This window comes from Oreochromis aureus, linkage group 15 (assembly GCF_013358895.1).
Source record: "Oreochromis aureus strain Israel breed Guangdong linkage group 15, ZZ_aureus, whole genome shotgun sequence".
Lineage (NCBI taxonomy): Eukaryota > Metazoa > Chordata > Actinopteri > Cichliformes > Cichlidae > Oreochromis > Oreochromis aureus.
In genome coordinates, this window is record NC_052956.1 from 4,480,990 (window position 1) to 4,500,953 (window position 19,964).

The following is a 19,964-nucleotide window of genomic DNA, read 5'->3' on the forward strand; positions in this document are numbered from 1 at the left end:
ATCATTTTTCATATCACGGTGGTATATACGAACAATCTTAAATTTAATGGAATCTGGTCAAACTAAATGTACTTGATTGATGTACATTTAGTTTATACCGAGCATGTTTTCCTTTCTAACTAATTATTTGAATAAGTAAATCTTTGATATTATCTTGGGGAATATAAATTTTTTCTTACTGCCTGACTTGATTTAAAATATGTAACAATGCACTAGATCAAATTTACGGACTTTACTTCCACTTTCACTGATCCTGTGAATTCTGAACAGGCTCATTAAAACCTTCAGTGAAGACTGAAGACATCATCCAGAGTGTTCTTACGGGTGAGCTTCTGATTGCTAGATCTGTAGTGATTTTACTGATCTCTGTTCCTATCTTTATTTGAAATCACTTCTTATCAAAATTAAGTATTTATTAGACCTTTTGACTTGATTTGCATAATAATAAATCCCTGTGTTGCCCATATTCAGGTCATATTTCTTTGTTCAAGGATTAATTATTCATGGTGGCTTTTGCAGAGTAACGGCACTTTAATATTATGGCCTTCCTTGGCGATAGGAAACATTATAGTAAACATATGAAAGTTTGTTGTACGGTAGTTTATAATTTTTTCATTAGAAATCCTTTCCCTTGACCTTTGTCTTGTATTTAGAACTGGAGGCTCAGACAGTGGAGGAGCTGAAGCAACAGAAGGGTTTTGTTCGGGAGCAGAGAAAGCAGTACAAGGAGATGAAGGAGCTGGTTCGGAAACACCACCGCAAGACCAGCGAGCTGATCAAGGAGCACCAGGCTCGTGTGTCGGAGCTGCAGAGCCAGCATCAGCGCCGGCGCTCTGCCCTGCAAAAGAGCCATAAAAGAGATGGTAAGAAAAGGTAGGTGGCCTTCCTTTTCTATTGTTCAGACAGTTTTACTTTTATTTGCCTTCTTTCTTTTTGAAGTCGTCCCCTCCTGCTCTGTGTGTCTTTAAAAGAAATCTACTAAAAACACATCCATGCAGTTAAGAAGAATTAAGTTACTTGCACTTTTTTTCTATCTCACCTACCTAACCATAAGTACAATTAGTAACAAGCTCTTTTATTCCAACATAAAAGCTACTTTGCTCCCAGAGCAGGTTGCTCCGCATGTTTGATTTGGAAGATTTAAATTTTCTTCCTGACACATCTCTAAAGGGATTTGTTTCTCTCCTGGGATCAAACTCAGGATCTTTTGCTTGTTAGGCAGGTTAACCACTACACTATAGAGAAATGTGGAGTCAGTGGATATGCCAGACCACATAACCGATTTAAGAAGACCCAGCAGTGGCACAGCCCTGCTGAGCCTCTGATTCAAATTGTGTCAAAAGTGCAGATTTCTGACTATATTCAAATTTTTTATTTTAATCGTGCAGTTTTGTGGATTGTATTGAAAATTTGCATGTAAGTCCTAAACCACAGAAATAGACTGACACTTACAAAACAACCACACATGCTGTTGTGCACACATCTTACTGTAAATACCACAGAAGCTTTTTACATATTTTATGAGGTGATTATGATTCTGTTAAACTATTTAAAAAAATACATGCAAATTCAATATGCCACACCACAGTGGAGTGCATACAGTACTAGTTAAAAGCAAACACTACAAGTATTACTTGCTGAGCTGTTCATAGAATTTTAATGTTGCATAAGACCTCCTCCAAGCTTCAGGCACATTCATGTCCAGGACAAGTGTCTATATCACAAACTCCACCTGTTCAGTCTTTCTTTGTCTTATAAATAACTTCAAATACTTAACATCAAAGTTTTTGCCACCACTTCCTGAGAAAGTTCTCTGCATGAAAAGAATATTTTAATGTGCACATGTCTGACATGTGGTCAGAAATTTAAAGTGAACCCATTATTCCTCTCCTGATTTTCTTTCACATTTTCTTTGTTTTACATCGGTGCTGAATAATTTGCTCACAGAATATTTTCCCCAATTTCTTCGTTTTTTGGCAAATGTGAGACGAGTCTTTGTGAGTGCAGAAGCCCCACCTACCTGCTGTTAAAGCCTCTGTTTGCAAAACATAACCACACCGAAGTTGGTTGGCGGGAATAGGAGGAAAAGAACTAAAATAGCTCGTTTCGGAAAGGTTATGAACTGAGGTGCTGCACCAAGGCCTAGTACAGGAGAAATATTAATTTTATTATTTTCCACATCATGCAAAGGTAATCTAGTAGGTTATGCAAATAAATTTAGGAGTCGGAAGTGAGCACTATAGATTAGTAATGCTCTAATGATTCTAACAGTACTGCATAAGATACTCTGCTGCCATTGAAGTATCTATTTTAATTGTGCATGTTTTGTTTGTGTGTTTGCACGCGCATGTCCAGTCGGTCTGAACAATCTCTGTCCACACTGGACCAAGAGCTGTGTGACCTGGACCAGGAGTGCAGCCAGAGACTGGCCGAACTGAAGGAACAGCAGCAACAGCAGCTCCTCACACTTCGCCAGGAGCAATACTACAGCGAAAAATACCAGAAACGAGAACACATCAAGCAGGTACTTCTCCTCAAATCTGACAATTAATTAGACATATGTGCAGATGTGAAGGAGACCCTCGTCTAGACCTGTCTGATACTGTCTGCTTAAACTTTACTATAGGAAAAAACTGCAGCTTTTCTATTTTCTTGTCAGCACCAGTGGTGTTACTTGTAACTTCATGCATAAAGAAAACCTGAAAGAGCCAAACACATGCAGCATGCAACAATACTGTGATGTAAGGTGCACATGTGGACATCACCACTAACATGCTTGCTTCTCCAGTCTGTTCGCATGGCACGGCTTCTCAATCTACACATGTGGACTCGATGAATAAACAAAGTCTGTAAATAAAGCCAGTAATCCCCTTTATGACTTCTCATCATTATTCAGGCCTAGTTGATCTGAACAAAACTTAGATGAAAACAAAAACTATGTTCTGTGTAATTTTCATTTGATCCCAGAGCGGATGTCGCTGCGTGTTGCAGTCATTTTTGGCTGTAAATCACACAGTCTGATAGCCGTAATCATTTAATACTCTGGTGACACAGTGTGTAACACTTTGAGATGGAATCACTGGCACTGCCAGAGGAACATGTGAATGGAAAAATTACAAGGGAAATGACTGTTTAGGGAGCACAAAGTTTTCCTGGCTCATAGCTTTGGTTTCTTTCCCTTTGAGTTGCTAATTCAGCTCAGAAGAAAAAGGAAATAATTCAGTGCAAGGAGCCATTGATCAACGTTCAAGGGATCCTTTGAATTGACCAGATATAGTAGAATATGCGTGAAGAGAGGGCAGGGAAGGTCATACACAGACGTTCACATATTTGAACTGTGAATTGAATAAATAACACTAACTGCAGATGTGCAAATGTACAGGCTTTTAAAACTCTTTTGGCACATGCTCTTACAGGGACACCACACACCACTTTATTCTCTATAAGATGTCCCTGATCTCCATTGTCCCTTTTATTATTTACCTGGACTGCCTTTGAAATGCGATTTGAATGCACATGCAAAGCTTTAGTTCAGTTAATTTCACACATATTCCAGTCAAAACAATGTTGCAACCTTTCTTATAATTATCAGTAGATACACACTGCACATAGATGAATGGAAGATTGAGGGCCTAAAGTACTAAGTGATACAAATTAGGTTGATGCCACAGTATCCAGAATGCACAGGTGGGAGTGGAAAGTTTTGCATGTGAGCTTTAATAATGTGATCTATCAAGATCAGTGCATAACAGGCTGAGTAATCTACCAACTAAACAGTGTTGTACCTCTGTGTTTTTCTCCAAAAACATGACTGTAATTCATATTAATGAAGAAGAATTCTGATATAAAAGTGAAGTCTTGTTTTTGTTTAGTTTTTTTGGCACGCCACTCACAGCTTTGGGACATCCGTTCTGATAACGTCTCATCCTGGCAACACAAATAAATTAAAACAAAACTCTTAAAGGGCAAGTCCAACAAATACAAATGCAATAGGATCAGCCACAAAAACAACACTCTCCGTGTTTTTCAGTCACAAAACTAAAGCTGCATCGTTTTTAGCTTCTATAATGCCAAAAGAGAGATTTGGACTGGCACTGCTCTGCCTGTTAGCTGCCTATTTATAGGCACCACACCAATTCTCAAACCTGTCTCCATACTAAGCTTGCATGCCCCTATGGACATGCGCTCCTATGCACTTTCCTCAAATAAATAATTGCCAGCTGTTGTGTTCTCACATAAACATCGATAATATAAACAAGCATGTTCTGTATGTAAAACTGGGATAAACAGATCCCACACACAAATAGGAGCTTGCACTGATTTGTTTTGGATAATGTGCTGACAATCTCCAGCTGTCCTAAAGCTCAGAAAAGCAAGTGCAGACCAACCACAGCATGAATGCTGCTGGGTCATCCCCCTGTAGAATATTCCAGTCTTTGTTTTGCTGCCTGTGCTCAGGCTCTCTTGTGTGGCATGAAAAAATGAATGTATTCTGCTCCAATACCCCTGCGCAGTGAGCAGAGCGCAGGTGTCAGAAAAGTTTGTCCAAGCATGGAATTAAAAAAAAAAGCTTAATGGAGATTGTTGTTTACAATCTCTCAATGTTGTTTAATTATGATCAGAAGTACAGCAGCTGTCCCTTCAGTGATATATGATTTATGAAATAAACCATTAATAAAAAGCTGATGTTTTCTGTCACACTTCCCTCAGTTTTGTTCTCTGTTTGTTCTCATCCCAGTTGGTTGAGAAGCTGACCAGTATAGCAGAGGAATGCCAGAGTGCTCAGCTGAAAAAGCTCAGAGACATCTGTGAGAAGTAAGGATGCCGACAGCATGCACTCTTATTCACTGAAACAAACAGAAATCACAACGTTGTTTTTAATTGTCCTAACATCAACAGAGAAAAGAAGGATCTTAAAAAGAAGATGGACAAGAAAAGGCAAGAGAAAATCAATGAGGCCAAATCCAAAGACAAGAATATGACAGAAGAGTAAGTGTGTATTTGGAAATTTTAGGATTAATAAGCTGTTTCCATGTGGGCTTGGGTGTTTTGCTTGTTTGACCACTAGGTGTCACCGTATGTTAAATATTTAGTTCAACTGTGACTACTTGCTTGGTTTGACTGATGATAAATCCTCCCCACAGAGAGAAGCTAGAGATCAACAGATCGTTTGTCAATGAGGTGGTGCAGTATATCAAACGGGTAAGCAAGCAGCGATGGAGTCGTGGCGTTACAGAGCACTTAGAGCACTGAAAAATTGTGCTCTTTTTGCAAATTTGAGAAGATTTGCTTGAAATTTGCATCTACTTTATAACAAATTCACTTTATGATATAATTATCTTATACTGTGTGTGTGTGTGTGTGTGTGTGTGTGTGTTTCTAGTTGGAGGACGCCCAGAGTAAAAGACAGGAGAGGCTACTGGAGAAACACAAGGACATCCGCCAGCAAATCTTGGATGAGAGGCCAAAGGTATTATCTTTACCAACATGCCAAGTTAATAAAATCTAAAATGTAAAATATAAAAGTCAGATATGGCTCAAAGGAAGGCATACCAGTCTATGTATATATGGTTTCTATATACATATCTATGTATATATGCAAACTAAAACCTAAAAACTATTACCAGACCGAAGAGCAGCTGAAATGATGTAACTACATCTCAGCATTGTTGATATGCCCCCTTTGTCCCACATTAAGGTTGTTAGGATCTGGTCACCCTATGCATTGGTTGCAAGGTTCAAAGCACGTCATGCAGTCTTTGCCTGTGCAGATAAAATAATTTGTAATTACTAGAATGGTGCTTTTCAAAAACATGAAGGCCTAGGGGTGCTATAAAGAATGAATGTAATAATACATGCATATTTGAAATAGATGAGGCTCAGGTATTTGTTTCTTGGTGCAAGTTTTGTAAAAGTTGCACAAAAAAGTATTAAGTATATTTTAAAAAAATATGTATGTAGTCTGTCTCCTTTTGGCCTAGTATGTTCAACCACTAGGTGGCGACCTGCACCAGGCTTTAATGCTGCACTGAACTGGTGTGCTATAATATATGATGAACGTTGTGTATGAAGATTGTATTTGTCTCTGTTTTCAAAATGTATTATATGATCCCTTGAGTCTTTATTCTAATGTGCCACCAAGAGTTTAAATATCACTAATGCTGGTTGATGGATGGAACTGTGAATCACAATGAGAAAGTTGTTGGAAAATATTTAATTGCCTTGCCGTGGGTGCACAATTCCTCGACCGTTATTAGTGTGCTTCCTGCAGGTAGGCTGTGATGCCATCATGCCACTCTTGTTGGTAGTGAAGTGGATACTCCAACATTTTCTTGCAATACTCTGTCGGTTTGGGTTGCAGAGTTTCCAACCATATAATTGTCATTGTGATTGTAGGATTATTGTGCAGCTGCGGAGCATGGTAAGAACTTTGTTGCATCCCAGTGTTGAGCACTAACACACCGTAAGTGTGGCAGTATTAATATGCAAGCTTGTGCATACACCTGGGCTGCTGCCCAGCCAAAAGTAATTATCCATTGAATGAGACCTGCAGTGCATTGCTGTGATGAAGAATGCTGCATTAGTAAATTCTAGCAAACGTGTCATTGATTGCAGACAAGAGAACAATGTGAGGGGAAGCAGATTGGGCTGCGTGTAGTGAGATCACACTCCATTTATCTGCTCAAAATGAGTCCCCCCACCTCGCTGTTGTCCTGTTTGTCTCCTTAGGCAACATCCTCTGTACACAAATGTAATTACGATTACACGGTATTTGTTGTTTGGCTAGTACTAAACACAAACGTGGGCATTTATTAGAGTCATCTTCTAATTGAGCTCTTGCTATGATTTAGATTTTATTGATTATCTAAGGCATCTTAGTTGTATTACAGCAGCTGTAGTATTGCACAGAGAAGTGTCACATGGGTGTGTTCCTCCTATTACGCTTATACACCTTTTCCAGTGAATTGAAATGACAGCAGGAATTTACCGTGTCTGCTCATGAGCTAGTGTAGTTTTGTTTTGTTTTGTTTTTTCTAAGTTAGGCATAAATCAGAAGTCTTCAGTTGGAGACAGCTCCATAACCACCCACACTCAAAGTGACAGCTCCTTGTTCCTTTGAAACCACTCGGAGTTGAGTGTGGGAGGTGCAGCACTGTACAAACATCCAGCCCAAAGACTCACAGGTCTTCTGTGTCTTTCCATTAAGCTGCAGTCGGGAGACATGAGGAGAGAACGGCAAGGTTGAGACATGATTGTCGCCTCGTAACTAACTCAGGCTGTTGAACTTCCCTCCTTTTCATGAGGTCTTTATTTTCATTTCTGGAGCTTCTTGTCAATCTGAGTTCAGTATGAACAGTCAGCCCCCATTTGAGTTTTGTCATCCTGTGTCATCTGAGTCTCATCAACACTGAAGTAGCACGGAGATAGAGGGACAGTTTTCAGAAGGTTGTTTTCTTTGTTGTCACTTTTGTGTTTTCTGTTACTCTTCACTCATTGTTTCCCCACAAAGCTGCAGCCGTATCCACCCCCGAACACAGTGTTGCAAACTATTCTCCAAATCAGAGTCTGCACCATTGCAAAGTTAATCTTGCCTGAAGAAATCTATTATGTACATAATAATCATCCAAACTGTGCAATAGCTGTTCTCATGGAGTGATGGTGATCTGTATGCGGGATATGCTGATGTCAGGGGCCAAAACTCTAGAGACAGCTCGCTCAAGATAACCCTGGCCTGTGTTTGTTGAAAAATTCAGGATGCTCTCCATAACACGGGTATAACACCCAGTCATAAAGGGACACTTCTGTTCAGGGATCGTGTGGTTAACCGGTATTAACGTTAAATCCAATAAAGTGTTTTAATGCTCCTAGTAATAAACTAACAATGTTTGTGCACTTTAAGTGTTTTTGTTGATTAACATGAATCATGGTTTCGTTCCAATGGGATTAGATCTCTTTCCAGTCCATAAAAATATGTAACTGAGCGCGCTTGAGAAAGTCACTGAACCCAAAATTGCTCCCACTGAGCAGGTCATTGGCCTTTCATGGCATCGAACACGCTATGTGTGTGTATAAATGTGTGGGATTGCATCCTTCAGTATCTTAATAATAAAGGTACTGCAGTCTATGCAACATGATACCACATCTCCAAAGTGTGTTACTCAGACACATAAACACAATGGAAAGACTTAAGGATTGGATGTTAAGGGCTCCGGTGGGGATATATTCAAGTCTGGGCTAATGCAGAACTACATTTGTAGTGTGTTTCCATTGTGGTATGGTATTTGTGGTATTTATGCAGTGCAATTAAACCTTGCTTAGGATTTGATTTTTGGGAGATTTTTTGCTCTATGCTTTGGCTTTAGCATTAGCAACAGCTTGCAAGTTGTGCTGCTGCTTTTTCTGCTGCTCTTACCTGCTGGTAGTATGAAGGTCATGTACTAAACTGAACGAGAAGCAAGAGACAAAAAGAGAGACATGACGGGTTGTGTCATCACTCCCAGCCTGTGCACTTAGGTGTTACTGTCCTGTTAATGATCCAATCAAAAAAACCCCAGGAGTCAACAGTGCACAGCACGCTGGCAAAAGGCATTTCCGCACACTTGAAGGCTCTATATCCTGGCCTGCTGCTTTTTTCTTACTTAAGGCCACATGGTCAAGGTCACATTGTCTGCAGAAAGACTTTGCACCTGGTCTTGTTTATGTTAGTTCCACTCGATCACACCCGATCTTCTGAAACTTCCTACTTTGAGTCTGAGACCTGCGTTGGAGCTGAAGATTCAGATGGATTCTGGGTGTGACTTCATACCCAGATTTTTTGTTTATGTGGATGTAGTGCGAGGATTCTGCCTTTGTTTTATGATAGGAGCAGACTAAAAGCTTACCAGGGCATGTTGTAATTACTATGTACCAGTCATCCCTTCACACCTTATTTGGCTGTGAAACGAGTATGAAACAGTCAGAAGGCAATATGCTTCACAACATGGTGCGTTGGTGTACGATTGCATATCGTACGAATTACATCTTTACGTAGGAGAAGTGCTTCTTTGTTGCCTAAACGAAAAAAGGAGGAAAAAAATATCTTATGGTGTCTCCCTCTGTGAAAGCCTTGAATGCACACACACACATACGCACACACAGACACACATGCATTCGTTCAAGAAGCAGGAGTCCTGTGCTGTCGCCATGGAAACTCGGACCCCCCCCCCACTCTCTCTGCCTCTCATATCCTCTTCTATCCTTCATGACTCTCTGCAATCTGTTAATTTGGAACCAAGTCTTCGTGACGTAATTTCAGGGATGCTTGCTGGAGGTAGAAGAAAGCAGCAAGAGGAGGAGGACGGGTGAGGAAAGGGGAGGGAGCAAACAGGTTGGAGGAGATCATGGGAGGGCTGGAGTTGAATAGGAAGGGAGCTAGTATATGGCCTTCTTCTCTCTCCCTCTGTCTCATTCTATGTCCCTCTCTCTGTCATTGGGTGGTGGGTGGCCACCATGTTCCCTCATCACAGACTTTGATCTGCATCATCTCTCTCTGGCGGGGTTGCATCAATAATGCACTTTTTCCCACACAGACACACACACACACTTAGAAACATACAGGGAACACTGAGTGCAACCGACAGGCAGTGAAGTCAAATCCATTGTATATGTGTGCGTGCGCACACGTGTTGCACGCTTGGTTAATCTTCTGCCCTATTATGCCAGCTGCTATTTTAGATCAGTGCTCGAGTGTTCATTATGTATGCCCACATGTGCTAATGAAGCTCTCCCGGCTTGTGCTCTGTCTAAGAAACGTTGAAACTTTTCCTCTCAACAGTACGGTTTGGAGAACTCTGGAATCAACATCTTTGATTTATTTAAACTTTAGCCATTCTGCAGCATTAGAGAGGAAGGAAAGAACAACAACAAAAACACTGTGAGGACAAGGCAGTAAATAAAGTTCTAGATGAAAGTCCATTTTAGTAGCTTGCGTGTTTTAGGAATATTATAAGCAAAGTTTTAAGCGTTTAAAAATTTCTGTTGTCTTAACACCACATTTTACGTTACAGTTCTATACGCCTCACAGCCAGTGTCAGCATACACAGGGTGAAATATACTCTCCACTAAAGTGATCAAGAACATTCATGATATTCTTCAGCAAGCAGCTGGGTTTAATGCCACAATAATCAATGCTGTGTGGCAGTGTGATTAACCCATTAGGAGTAACTGCAACTTTTAGCTCTGTGTTTTGTTTTTGGTGCCTAGATTTTTCCTTTTTTTAACCATGTTGGTTGACTCCCATTCCCCACAACTTTTTTGTGGTTGCTGCATGCAGCTGTTATCTTTAAAAAGCAAGATTTTTCCCCAAGGCATTGATAGAAACCACAACGGAGCTGAAATTGATGGTGAATATTAGACTGCAGCATGTTTAAATCCCATAGACTGTATATAAAAGATGGAAGTAGCCACTATGTTATAGTTTAATTTGTGAAATCCAGTTTTAAAAAATTAAATGATAGAAAAGTTACTGTTTTTTCATTATCTCTCTTACTGGGTAATAAAACAATAATTTTCTGCTGAGTTGCATATGGCCGACGACATCCCTCCCCTGAAGCATACCCAGCTTTACTGTGTATTTTACTTTACTGAGGACCATAATTGACAAATTAAAAAGGGGGTTAAATAAATAAATAATTGACCAAACATTTATCAGAAACATGTTTACTGAGGTAATAAATTAAGTAGACTTTGTTTTTGCAGCCTGAGGAGTTGCCCCCTGCTGGCCATTAGAAGGAATGCAGGTTAAAGGCACATAGTCCTTTCAAATATGCAATATATTGTAAAATGATTGCTAACAAATATCATGTATTTTTGTGGATACTACTTTACTGTGTCATTCTACAAATTACAATCAGATTTCATATCACAGTAACATGGATGTGTTTAAAACATGCATGCATTTATTCATGCAATCTTTTAGTTAGCATCCACATTAAAGGTGAAAATGTCAAAGTACCGCTGAGCACATTTCACAACTGACATTCCCCTTTGAGCCAGTCCTTTTAGGGAAAACACTCATTACAGTACATAGCGGAGGTATGCAGGGGTGTTTTTAAATTCTTGGACCTGAAGAAAAGAATCTCTCTCAAAAAAAGGAAAGGAAAGCAGCAGATAAATTATCTGAAAGGAGCCAGGAAAGGGCATTCACACACATACGTGCACCGAGAGAGGGTTAGAAGGTGAGATGGAAAAAGAGCACATAGTTTATCCTGAATAATTTCTCTCTTTTATTACTGGTGTTGTTCTTGCTGTTGCATTTGGACTGCTGCAGTTCATTTTCATACTTATGACCAATACAGTGGAAAGAAAGTAAATTTCTCTCTGCCCTCCTTTTCGCACGCGCACACACACGTCTTACTTGCAGTATGCACCAGCATGCCAAGATGATGGGGTCGTGACCTTTTCTTATTTGTCAGATATGGGTTTAGTCAAATTAGAGTCTGTGTGGTTATGTTAGTAGGCTAAATCACAAGGTCGGGGTACATGCCTCGATACGGAGCGTAAGTGTGAGATTTGCAGGTTTTGCTCCGTGTCACAGAACACTTACAGCTTCACTGAAACGGTTTAGAGCAGCAACTGGTTAAAACCTACTTTCAAAGCCTGCACACCGAAGCACATCATTCCTTAAGACCTCCTTGTTGTGACAGTAAGATGAGACACTGTTAACATAGCTGTATGATGTATGTGTAGTGCAGCTCTTTGCCAGTTGAGGACTTTTGCAATGCCGCAGCAGGCGTTATGTCATGGCTCAAAGCAAAGAATTAATTTGGCTCTTTGGAGGCCTTCTCTGAGTCCCCCGATAGCTTCTCAAAATGAGGACAGCTGGTGAAGAAGGTCACCGAGTGCTGTATTTTAAGAAAGGCAGAAATGTGTGCATGTGGTTTGTTGACAGATGACTGGTCTTCAGAGATGAGATACAGATTTAAAAGCTGGCTGGAGAACTCTAGCTCCTGCTGGTTAGGGTGTCCAAACTGAAGCTGGACCACACGTACATAAATGTGATAGAGCGTGAACACACAGAGCATTTGATCATGGTTGCTTATGATTTCAAAAGAACTATATCTTTTAACCAGACCTGGAATTTACTTGTCACTATAGGAATTCCAAATTTTGATTATCCAAAACTTCCCTCTCCCAAATCCATTAAGCCTGAGGAGTAGATTTCAATCACGTCTTCTCTCTCTGTACTAAACTCCTGTGATTTCTCCTCTGCCAGGCTGATAAGATATCAGCTGGAAGCCACAGATCACAAAAAACTCTGAAAATACCACAGTTCTCCTTCCTTCTTCCCTAATCCATCCATCTTTCTGTCATTCATTCATTCCTTTTGGTAAAAGGAAACGGCTGTCTTCATCTCTCGTCACCGCATCACTCTAACAGACGGCCCTTTGCTTCTGATTACACGCACACACCCACGCGCACGCCACGCGCTCACATGTTTCTCAGAAGTGGCTGGCACCCTTAAGACTTCTCTGCCCTCTGCTCCCACCTCCCCGTTCTCATGAACCAGGGTGTCATTAGATGGGAGAAAAGATGACAGATTTAATCAGAGGGTGTTTGTGTCTCAGCAGGCAGGGTATAAAAAAAAGGCTGCACATGCACAAACACACATGCGAGCACGCAGGGCGAGCAGGCTGTCCCACCCCTAAGTAGGTCATGCGCAGTGAAGAGCAGGGCATGGGGGGTGGGGGGGGAGCCGTGGTGCATCTTTAGCCATCTGGTTTTGATGTGTTGGATGGCCACTCTGTGAGACCCACAGAGAGAGAGAAGAGAAAGGCAGAGAAAGAAAGATTAGATAGAGAGAGGGATGGAGGAGCCAGGGAGGCATCTTTCAGAGAAGGTGACCTTGAAATGCTCTGCTTGGTGGTGGTTCAGGGGGGAACAGGCTCTGTTTGTCCACTCAAAAACATCAGAAAGAGACAACTGAAGAGTTCCCTCATTTCAAACAATGAGGCACAGATGCAGTTGAGTTACCTGACTGATAGAGTTTTACATGCAGATCTGTAACAACGATAATTTCAACTAAATGGAGAGAGAAAAAGTGTTTTCTGTGGGGTTGTATTGAGCATCATCGGTCTGTGAATTTCAGGGGAAGATGCGCATGGTGACAGGTGAAAATCCCCCCCTAAAATTAGATAACCCTAAGTTTAGATAACATGGCAGCAGACTGAGAAAGTGAGCTATTACTACTGAATACCAGACATCTATTTTTGAAACTTAATTTACACAGCAAAGCGCAGAGGCACGGGGCACTGCAGTAAGCTTCTGCAGCTCTGTTTGCAACTTTTACCATTTAATGTGTTGTCTCAATTAGAGTAGATGTAAAAAAAAAAAAATCCACACATTTTCAGTCCCAAAATTTTAAGATTGCACCCAAAATTGGTGCCCACAGGTGTGATACCCATCCAGTGTCTAAACAAAATAATATCAGTTTAATTTATATTATGGTGATGCTTCAAAGTGCTGTGAAGGCGAGCACTTTGTAACAATCAGGTTTTCTCATTTAGCTATGAAGGGCTCTCAAATGAAATGGATGTGCCATCTCGTGAAGTGGAGAGGGCAGAAAATTGTAAAGTCAAGAGAAGCATGGGAGTCCTTGACCTTCATTCGGACTCCTCCGCTCTCTCCGTCTCTCCCATTCTTGGCTATTCTTGCAAATATTTTTTTAAGATATTAAGGTGTACAGTTTGCCAGCTGTGAATTTTGTAGTGCAGGTGAATCCATCACAGGAGAGTACGGCTTTGTGTTCAGCAGTTTATTCTGCCTGAAGTTCCTGCAAGATGAATGTATCTCTCAGAGTTTTGTCGCAGCAATATTTGCTTCCATTCATTCAGGTGAGACGTTGTGCATTTTTATTTTTTTTAGTTAGATGCTGGATGCTGTCAGTCTGTACTGGGGCCCCTCATTCACTCAACAGCGGGGAGCAATATCGGTAAGACAAGATATTGATCCCTGCTAAGTCTTGGTGGGACTCAGGTACTTTCGATCTCGCATTGTGCTGACGGGACTGTACCGAGCTGTGAGACTTTGACACCATTCATCTTAGCAGCTTTTCTTTTAATTACTGCTCTCCCATGGGAGCCAGCCGAGTAGTTAAACAGAAATCAGCATTACAGCAATTATTGGCTCGCAATGACATGAATACAATCTTGTCATCTGTAATCATTGGGGGCGTCTATGCCTCGGAGAAAACAGCTTCTCCTTTCTGTTTCTCAGTGAGGGGAGGGTGGATACAGTACATGGATATTGTAGGGATCCTGGTCTGCCTCAGCAGATCAAGGTGCCTATTCAGTGCAGAATGTCACGGTCCCTATCTGATGTTCAGCATCGAGCCTTTTTGTTCAGGCTGTGTTATGGAAATAGGCATGATTCATGTTATTATAGTCTTTAGATAAGAGGCATGGAAATAACTGCAGCACCTACTGTATCCAAGCGCTTACAATACAGTGTAGACACTGATTGTTAAGGTTGCTGTAAAGGGTGAAAACTTTAAAGCTGCTCTAATGAGGTCGCTCATACTGATAACCCCGCAGAGAATTGTTATGCAACTCTGCACTTCCCCTCAGCTCATCCAGCTCATTGTTTTGGTCCCACAACGTTACTGTTTGGTTCACCCTAGCCGTGATCTGCAGCATTTCCAGACAAGTAGGTCAAAAAAAATCTCCACTGTACACCAAACAGGAAAGACAGAAAGTTAATGAATCTCTACTGAAAATGTATAAAAATTAAAGAAACAGATTCCTTCCATTTTGTGGCATCTCCAGAAACTTTAGGAGAGACCTATTACTCTTCTTATTTTCAGTAATATAGTATCATCTCAGGCAAAGCAATCCCATCCACCTGCTGATCAAACCTCCTGTTGGTCAGGGCTGACAGATAAGAGGCAAGGTGGCCTGAAAGGAAGATTAGAACTATGATAGCTTATTTCAGACACAGGATGAGGTAAATAATTGAATAATGCAAAGCTGTTCTGGTAGAGTGCATAAAAAAGAAGCCAGAAATCAGCTCTATATTTTCCTTTTTCATGTTCAGCAGTAAGAATATGTCTGTGTTGTTTTTTAAAAGATTATTTTGGCCTTTATTTGAGCCACAGGTTGTTTGACCACACTGACACAGCCTGAGATGTTTTCTGAGGCTGTTTTCTGAGGCTGCAACACTCTTTGTGAGTGTAATTAAAATTCTTTTTCTTCATTTAGGAATTCTTGGTTGATGCTTGATTTTCTTCCTCTGCAGTTACAGAGCGATCTGGACCAGGAGTACCAGGACAAATTTCGCCGGCTACCTGTGGAAATCCAAGAGTTTGTTCAGGACAGCAGCAAGGCCAAGCTGAGCGACGACGGCATCCATGGAAGCCTCGTTTCCTCGTCGACGGCAGAGAAGCTGAACCACAAGGCGTCGCAGTCAGAGGACGACATGGAGGAGGGGTCGTCGGAACGAGTCTACGAAACCCCGCTCTAGAGATTTAACCTTGGCCCTTTGGGACACTGACTGGTGGATGTGGTTATGGCCACAGATTCTAGGATGAGACTGCAACTTTGGTCCTAATTGTAACCAGTGGGAGGATTAGGTCAAATCTGAGCCTGAATTGGTGAGTAGCGGTCCTCTCTGCGTAGAGTGCGGTCTTGTCCAGACACCTGTTTTTCTTGTAAATAATAACCTTTTGTGTATTTGTATGTTACCTGTACGTTGTCGTCTCTTTCGGTACGGCCACAGGAGGTGTTACGAAACACTAACTATTTGCAGGAAATAACTTACTTGAACTATTGCACAGAGAGAGAGTAGTTTCTTTTTATTATTTTTACTATCATGATGTTTGCAGTAGTGTTGATCAGAGAGGCGTGTGGTGCCAAGGGTTGGAATTCACTTCACAGTGGATTTTAAATGGAGTGTACTGTAAAGAAATCATTATATATCCAGCCTTTTAAAGCTTCCGTCTCTATAAGATTTAAATTCACCTTTACATATTTGCACTGAAGGCTCACTAAACCCTCTCTTACTCTAACCCAGAGGCACTGGTGGCTTGCTGGTTCTTGAGTTTGTTCTCACAGAACTAAGCCTATGCGTTGCTGCTAATTTCTTTTTTGTTTTGTTTTGTTTTTTAAAATAATTTCTTTTGGGGTTTTTTGTGAAATTTGGAAATATTCTTAAAAAAATGATCTGCCATTCTTTCTTTGTTCTGCCTCGGGTTGTTTTTGTTTTTTTTAACAAGTTTGTGGACGATTCTGTCCAAAGAGGACAAGAAGGGAACGTTTATTTGTACAGTGTCTGCATGTATTTGAACAACTGTAAATGTTAACAAGTAGCTCTGTAGCAGAGATGTTTATTAATGTAAATCTATTTTCTCTGAAACATTTAAACTTAACCTGCAAAACAGTGGGCCAGTGTGGCTTGATGCATCACTGGGGAATAAGCTGAACAGGACTAAAGTAAGTAATGACACACCCTGTTCTTTAGATGCAACAGTAGCCGGCTCCTGCTGACTGATTGCTCATTGTATTCTTTACCTTTGCCCCCTCGACTAAAACAAACCAGGACATTCAAACAGAAGAGGATCCTGTTGTAGTTTGTTGAAGCGGCCTTCCTCTTAACTGGTTCCCTTTGTACTTACTGGGAAACCTTGTGTGCACAATACACACAGAGAATGCCCACAGAAAATACATCCCTCTCTGGTATCATCAATATTTTTATTATTATTTAGCCACGATTGGAGTCTAAAGCGGGGAAACTGTGGGGAAATGGTTGCATTATTTTCAATCAGGTGCTCAGTTTATATCTGCAGAACACCAGCGTTAACATGAACCTATGAATAACTGGACTCCTCCCCCCTGTAACATGTGAACTGTGCTAATTCATTAAGTTTTTTTAAAACTTTCTTCCGTCCAGTGCCACCATGGGTGTGTCATTTGATATCGAATCATATTTCAGCTGATTTTCCTTTTAGAAAAAGAGTTGAAAGTGAAGGATTGCCTGACATGTAAGTACAAATACCTTTTTTTTTTTTTTAAGATGATATCGATGTGAGAGTCCTGTGCCTTTTGAATGGGTTTGCCTTGTTTGATGTTGAATGTGTGAAATGCATCATTGTTAAAATTGCCATTATATAATAATATATGAAGCTGTCTGGTATTGAATAGACCGTGTGCACTTTTTAGTACAGTACCACTACTGAGTAATGCTTGTGATGAGAAGTATTTAACATGTGTCTCATAAAGGCAAGAGAGACGTTTTTTGTTTTCTTTTATGTCTTGAACCACTTTATTTAACAGACTACCCCCCCCCCTCCCTTCTCATCAGTGTATGCACTCTGGAAATGTAAATGTACGTATGACACAAAGGTTAAAACATGAAGCTGAGAAAAAAAAATCTAGTGTAAAGGGAACTTGCTTGTAATTACAATAAATGTGGCTATTATTGTACTTTGCTGGAGTGGAGTTGTGTGTCTTTTGATTTGTTGTGCTGAACTTAATATTGTGTTGGTTTATTTTTTTATTTTTACATCTTACAGATTTCGTGTCTATGTATGTAATATGTTACAGTTACATACATTATATTAATCCTTCCTGGTTTCAGTGGTGAAACCAATCCTGAGTTGTTGTTGGTGTTTTTTTTTTTTTTTAAATAGACCCACAGTCCGTAACTCAGCAAAGGCAATGGGGAACAAAAATTGTGTTGGAAACAGCTTAATGGTGTCACTGCTTTTTTAAAAAGGAAGCAGGCCACGTATGAAGCAGTGTCCGAAACCCAGTTACAGAGTGTGTTTGGAAGCATCTGTGACGGGTATTTGTGTACTGTAGGCTGGTGGGGTTGTCACACTCAAGGTCATGGGCAGGCAGGGGAAGCCTTGATGACCTGCTTCCTGTTATCTCCCAGGTAACAACACAGCCTGCCTATAAATAGACTGTTCACTTCCTATTAATGGCATTGTAATGAAATTGGCTGCAATTTACCTGCTTCAAGACAATAAACTCAAAATTTTATTAGAAATCTGGTATTGATTATGTCACAATTGAAATAAGAACTAATAAAGTCTTTTTCTTCTGTCCTACATGGAAAATACTTTACAAGACAGCCTTGCTTAGTGCTACTCAGAGAGATGATGGTTGTTGTGGTAGGCAGTGGCTGTTATCAGGTAACTGATGCTGTGGTTGAAAAAAATGAGTGTATCCACAGTGACATTAACCACTTGTTTTTGAATCTTCCTTGAAGCCATGGCTTGATCATTATAGCTGTCGATATTTACAATTTTGAGCAACACAAGATGAGGAAGTGGTGGTTCTAGCTAGCTCGCCCTAAAGCGTACCCCGCTCTGGTGTCTATTTTACTTTACATGTGGCCATAAATTGCAAAATAAACATCCTGTTGCGTTAAATACGAATTTAAACCAGCAAGTGAGTCAATAAACACACCAGGAAAGTGTTAGCTGAGATCACAGATCAACTGAACAGTAGGGTCATTTTCCCAAACAATGCAATAAGAGCAGTCGCCACCTGCTGCCTATTTGAAATAATGCAGGTTTAAGGCAATCTTTTATGTACAGTTTATGTTCTGCACTACCTAAGAAGCAGCTTCTACAAAACAGGACGTTTTTGGCAGTGGGGGTACCCCCAGTTTAGGAACATCTCTGAAGTAACCCTAACAGAAAACCTGCCATGGCTGGATAACAGGAGAAGTCATATAGAACTATTATGCAAAAACATGCATAGTAGGGGTGCATGCATGTAGATGTCCATAGCCATGTTTGGATCAACACCCATCTAGTTTGACTTTTCCTCTGCCTCAAAAGTCAAATGAATCTTAGGCTGCATCCATAGACCTGTGGGCAGGATTATTATTGTTTGCACTTGGATGCAACTGCAGTAATATCTAATCACTCCATTTCCTGAATGTCCAATGGTAACACTTTTTTTTCATCTTTAGCACATTTACAAAAAAACAAAACAAAACAAAAAAACTTGTTACACATTGTGTGAGCGTTGGTGGAGTCTCCCATGTGAGTCTGTGTACGTCTGTGCTCACTGTGTCAGTGTGCTTGTGTGGGTGACTTTTCGGCTGTCTCTATTACATTTGTGCGTGCTGCCAGTGTGTGTGTTTTCCACACTACATAAACACTGTGCCCTTCTTAGTCTCAGCTCCACAGCAGAATCCCCACAGGCAGCCAGAGATAAGACAAGCCTAGTCGTCCATAACAACCACTGTGACCATTCAGAGGCCTCGGTGCATGTAGGCAACTAGGAAGTGAGCTAATTAACCTCGAGTTCAGGACGGAAGGAGAGCAGCTTTTTAATAAGATTCTCTGGGTTATAAAAACAGAGACGCCCCTCCAAACTCCCAGGAATAATAACCCTCTGCGTCTGTCCATCTGCTGCGGGGACGAAGAGGAGGAGGAGGAGGTGTCCTGTAACACCAGGACAGAGAGGAGAAGACCGCAGGATGCTGGCTAAGGTACACTGAGCTCACTCCCACACAAACACACACACATGCATAGTTACATAGGCACAAAAACACAAGCAGACACTGATGTGAACGAATGAGCGAGCGAGTGAGATGCTAATCACTGACTGCCTCCACTCCTTGGCCCCCAAATATAATCTTAGCTCTCTCCACTTTCCCTCAACTATCATAATCCAACCTTAATCCCAAAGCTATGAATGTAATGTTAACACTGAACCTCGCCTTAATCTAGGCTGGATCAAATTCGGATTGTAACTCTAATATTATCCGTACCACTGTTAAGCTATCAGACCATGTCCTAAAACCTAAAAATGTCCTATTTAGAGGGATGAGGAAAGGCACAGTGCCCTTGGTTTGCAGGGTTTTCCTCACTATACTTCTGTCATCATTTTTGGCCCATTTAGTCTCTGAAGCTCAGAGACTGCAGACTATTTTTTCCTCTAATGATGGAGTGGCTGTAGTTGCTTTTGTACCAT

The 19,964-nt window shown here is 40.8% G+C and overlaps 1 protein-coding gene across 3 annotated transcripts in view; it reads left to right on the plus strand.

Moving 5' to 3' along the window:
• Positions 1 to 17,458, plus strand: part of LOC116332300 (1-phosphatidylinositol 4,5-bisphosphate phosphodiesterase beta-1) — a 118,053-nt gene extending 100,595 nt beyond the window's left edge. The window contains exons 26-33 of one of the 3 annotated variants that reach the window (XM_031755214.2): positions 271 to 324; positions 654 to 873; positions 2,356 to 2,524; positions 4,739 to 4,815; positions 4,900 to 4,989; positions 5,145 to 5,202; positions 5,384 to 5,470; positions 15,271 to 17,458. In XM_031755214.2, coding sequence (XP_031611074.1) covers positions 271 to 324; positions 654 to 873; positions 2,356 to 2,524; positions 4,739 to 4,815; positions 4,900 to 4,989; positions 5,145 to 5,202; positions 5,384 to 5,470; positions 15,271 to 15,495 — 980 coding nt within the window. In that variant the 3' untranslated portion in view covers positions 15,496 to 17,458. Of the gene's footprint in view, positions 1 to 270; positions 325 to 653; positions 874 to 2,355; positions 2,525 to 4,738; positions 4,816 to 4,899; positions 4,990 to 5,144; positions 5,203 to 5,383; positions 5,471 to 15,270 lie in introns of those variants that run through there. The other 2 variants (XM_039598797.1, XR_005608352.1) reach the window with 2 other exon arrangements.
• Positions 17,459 to 19,964: the final 2,506 nt, after the last annotated feature.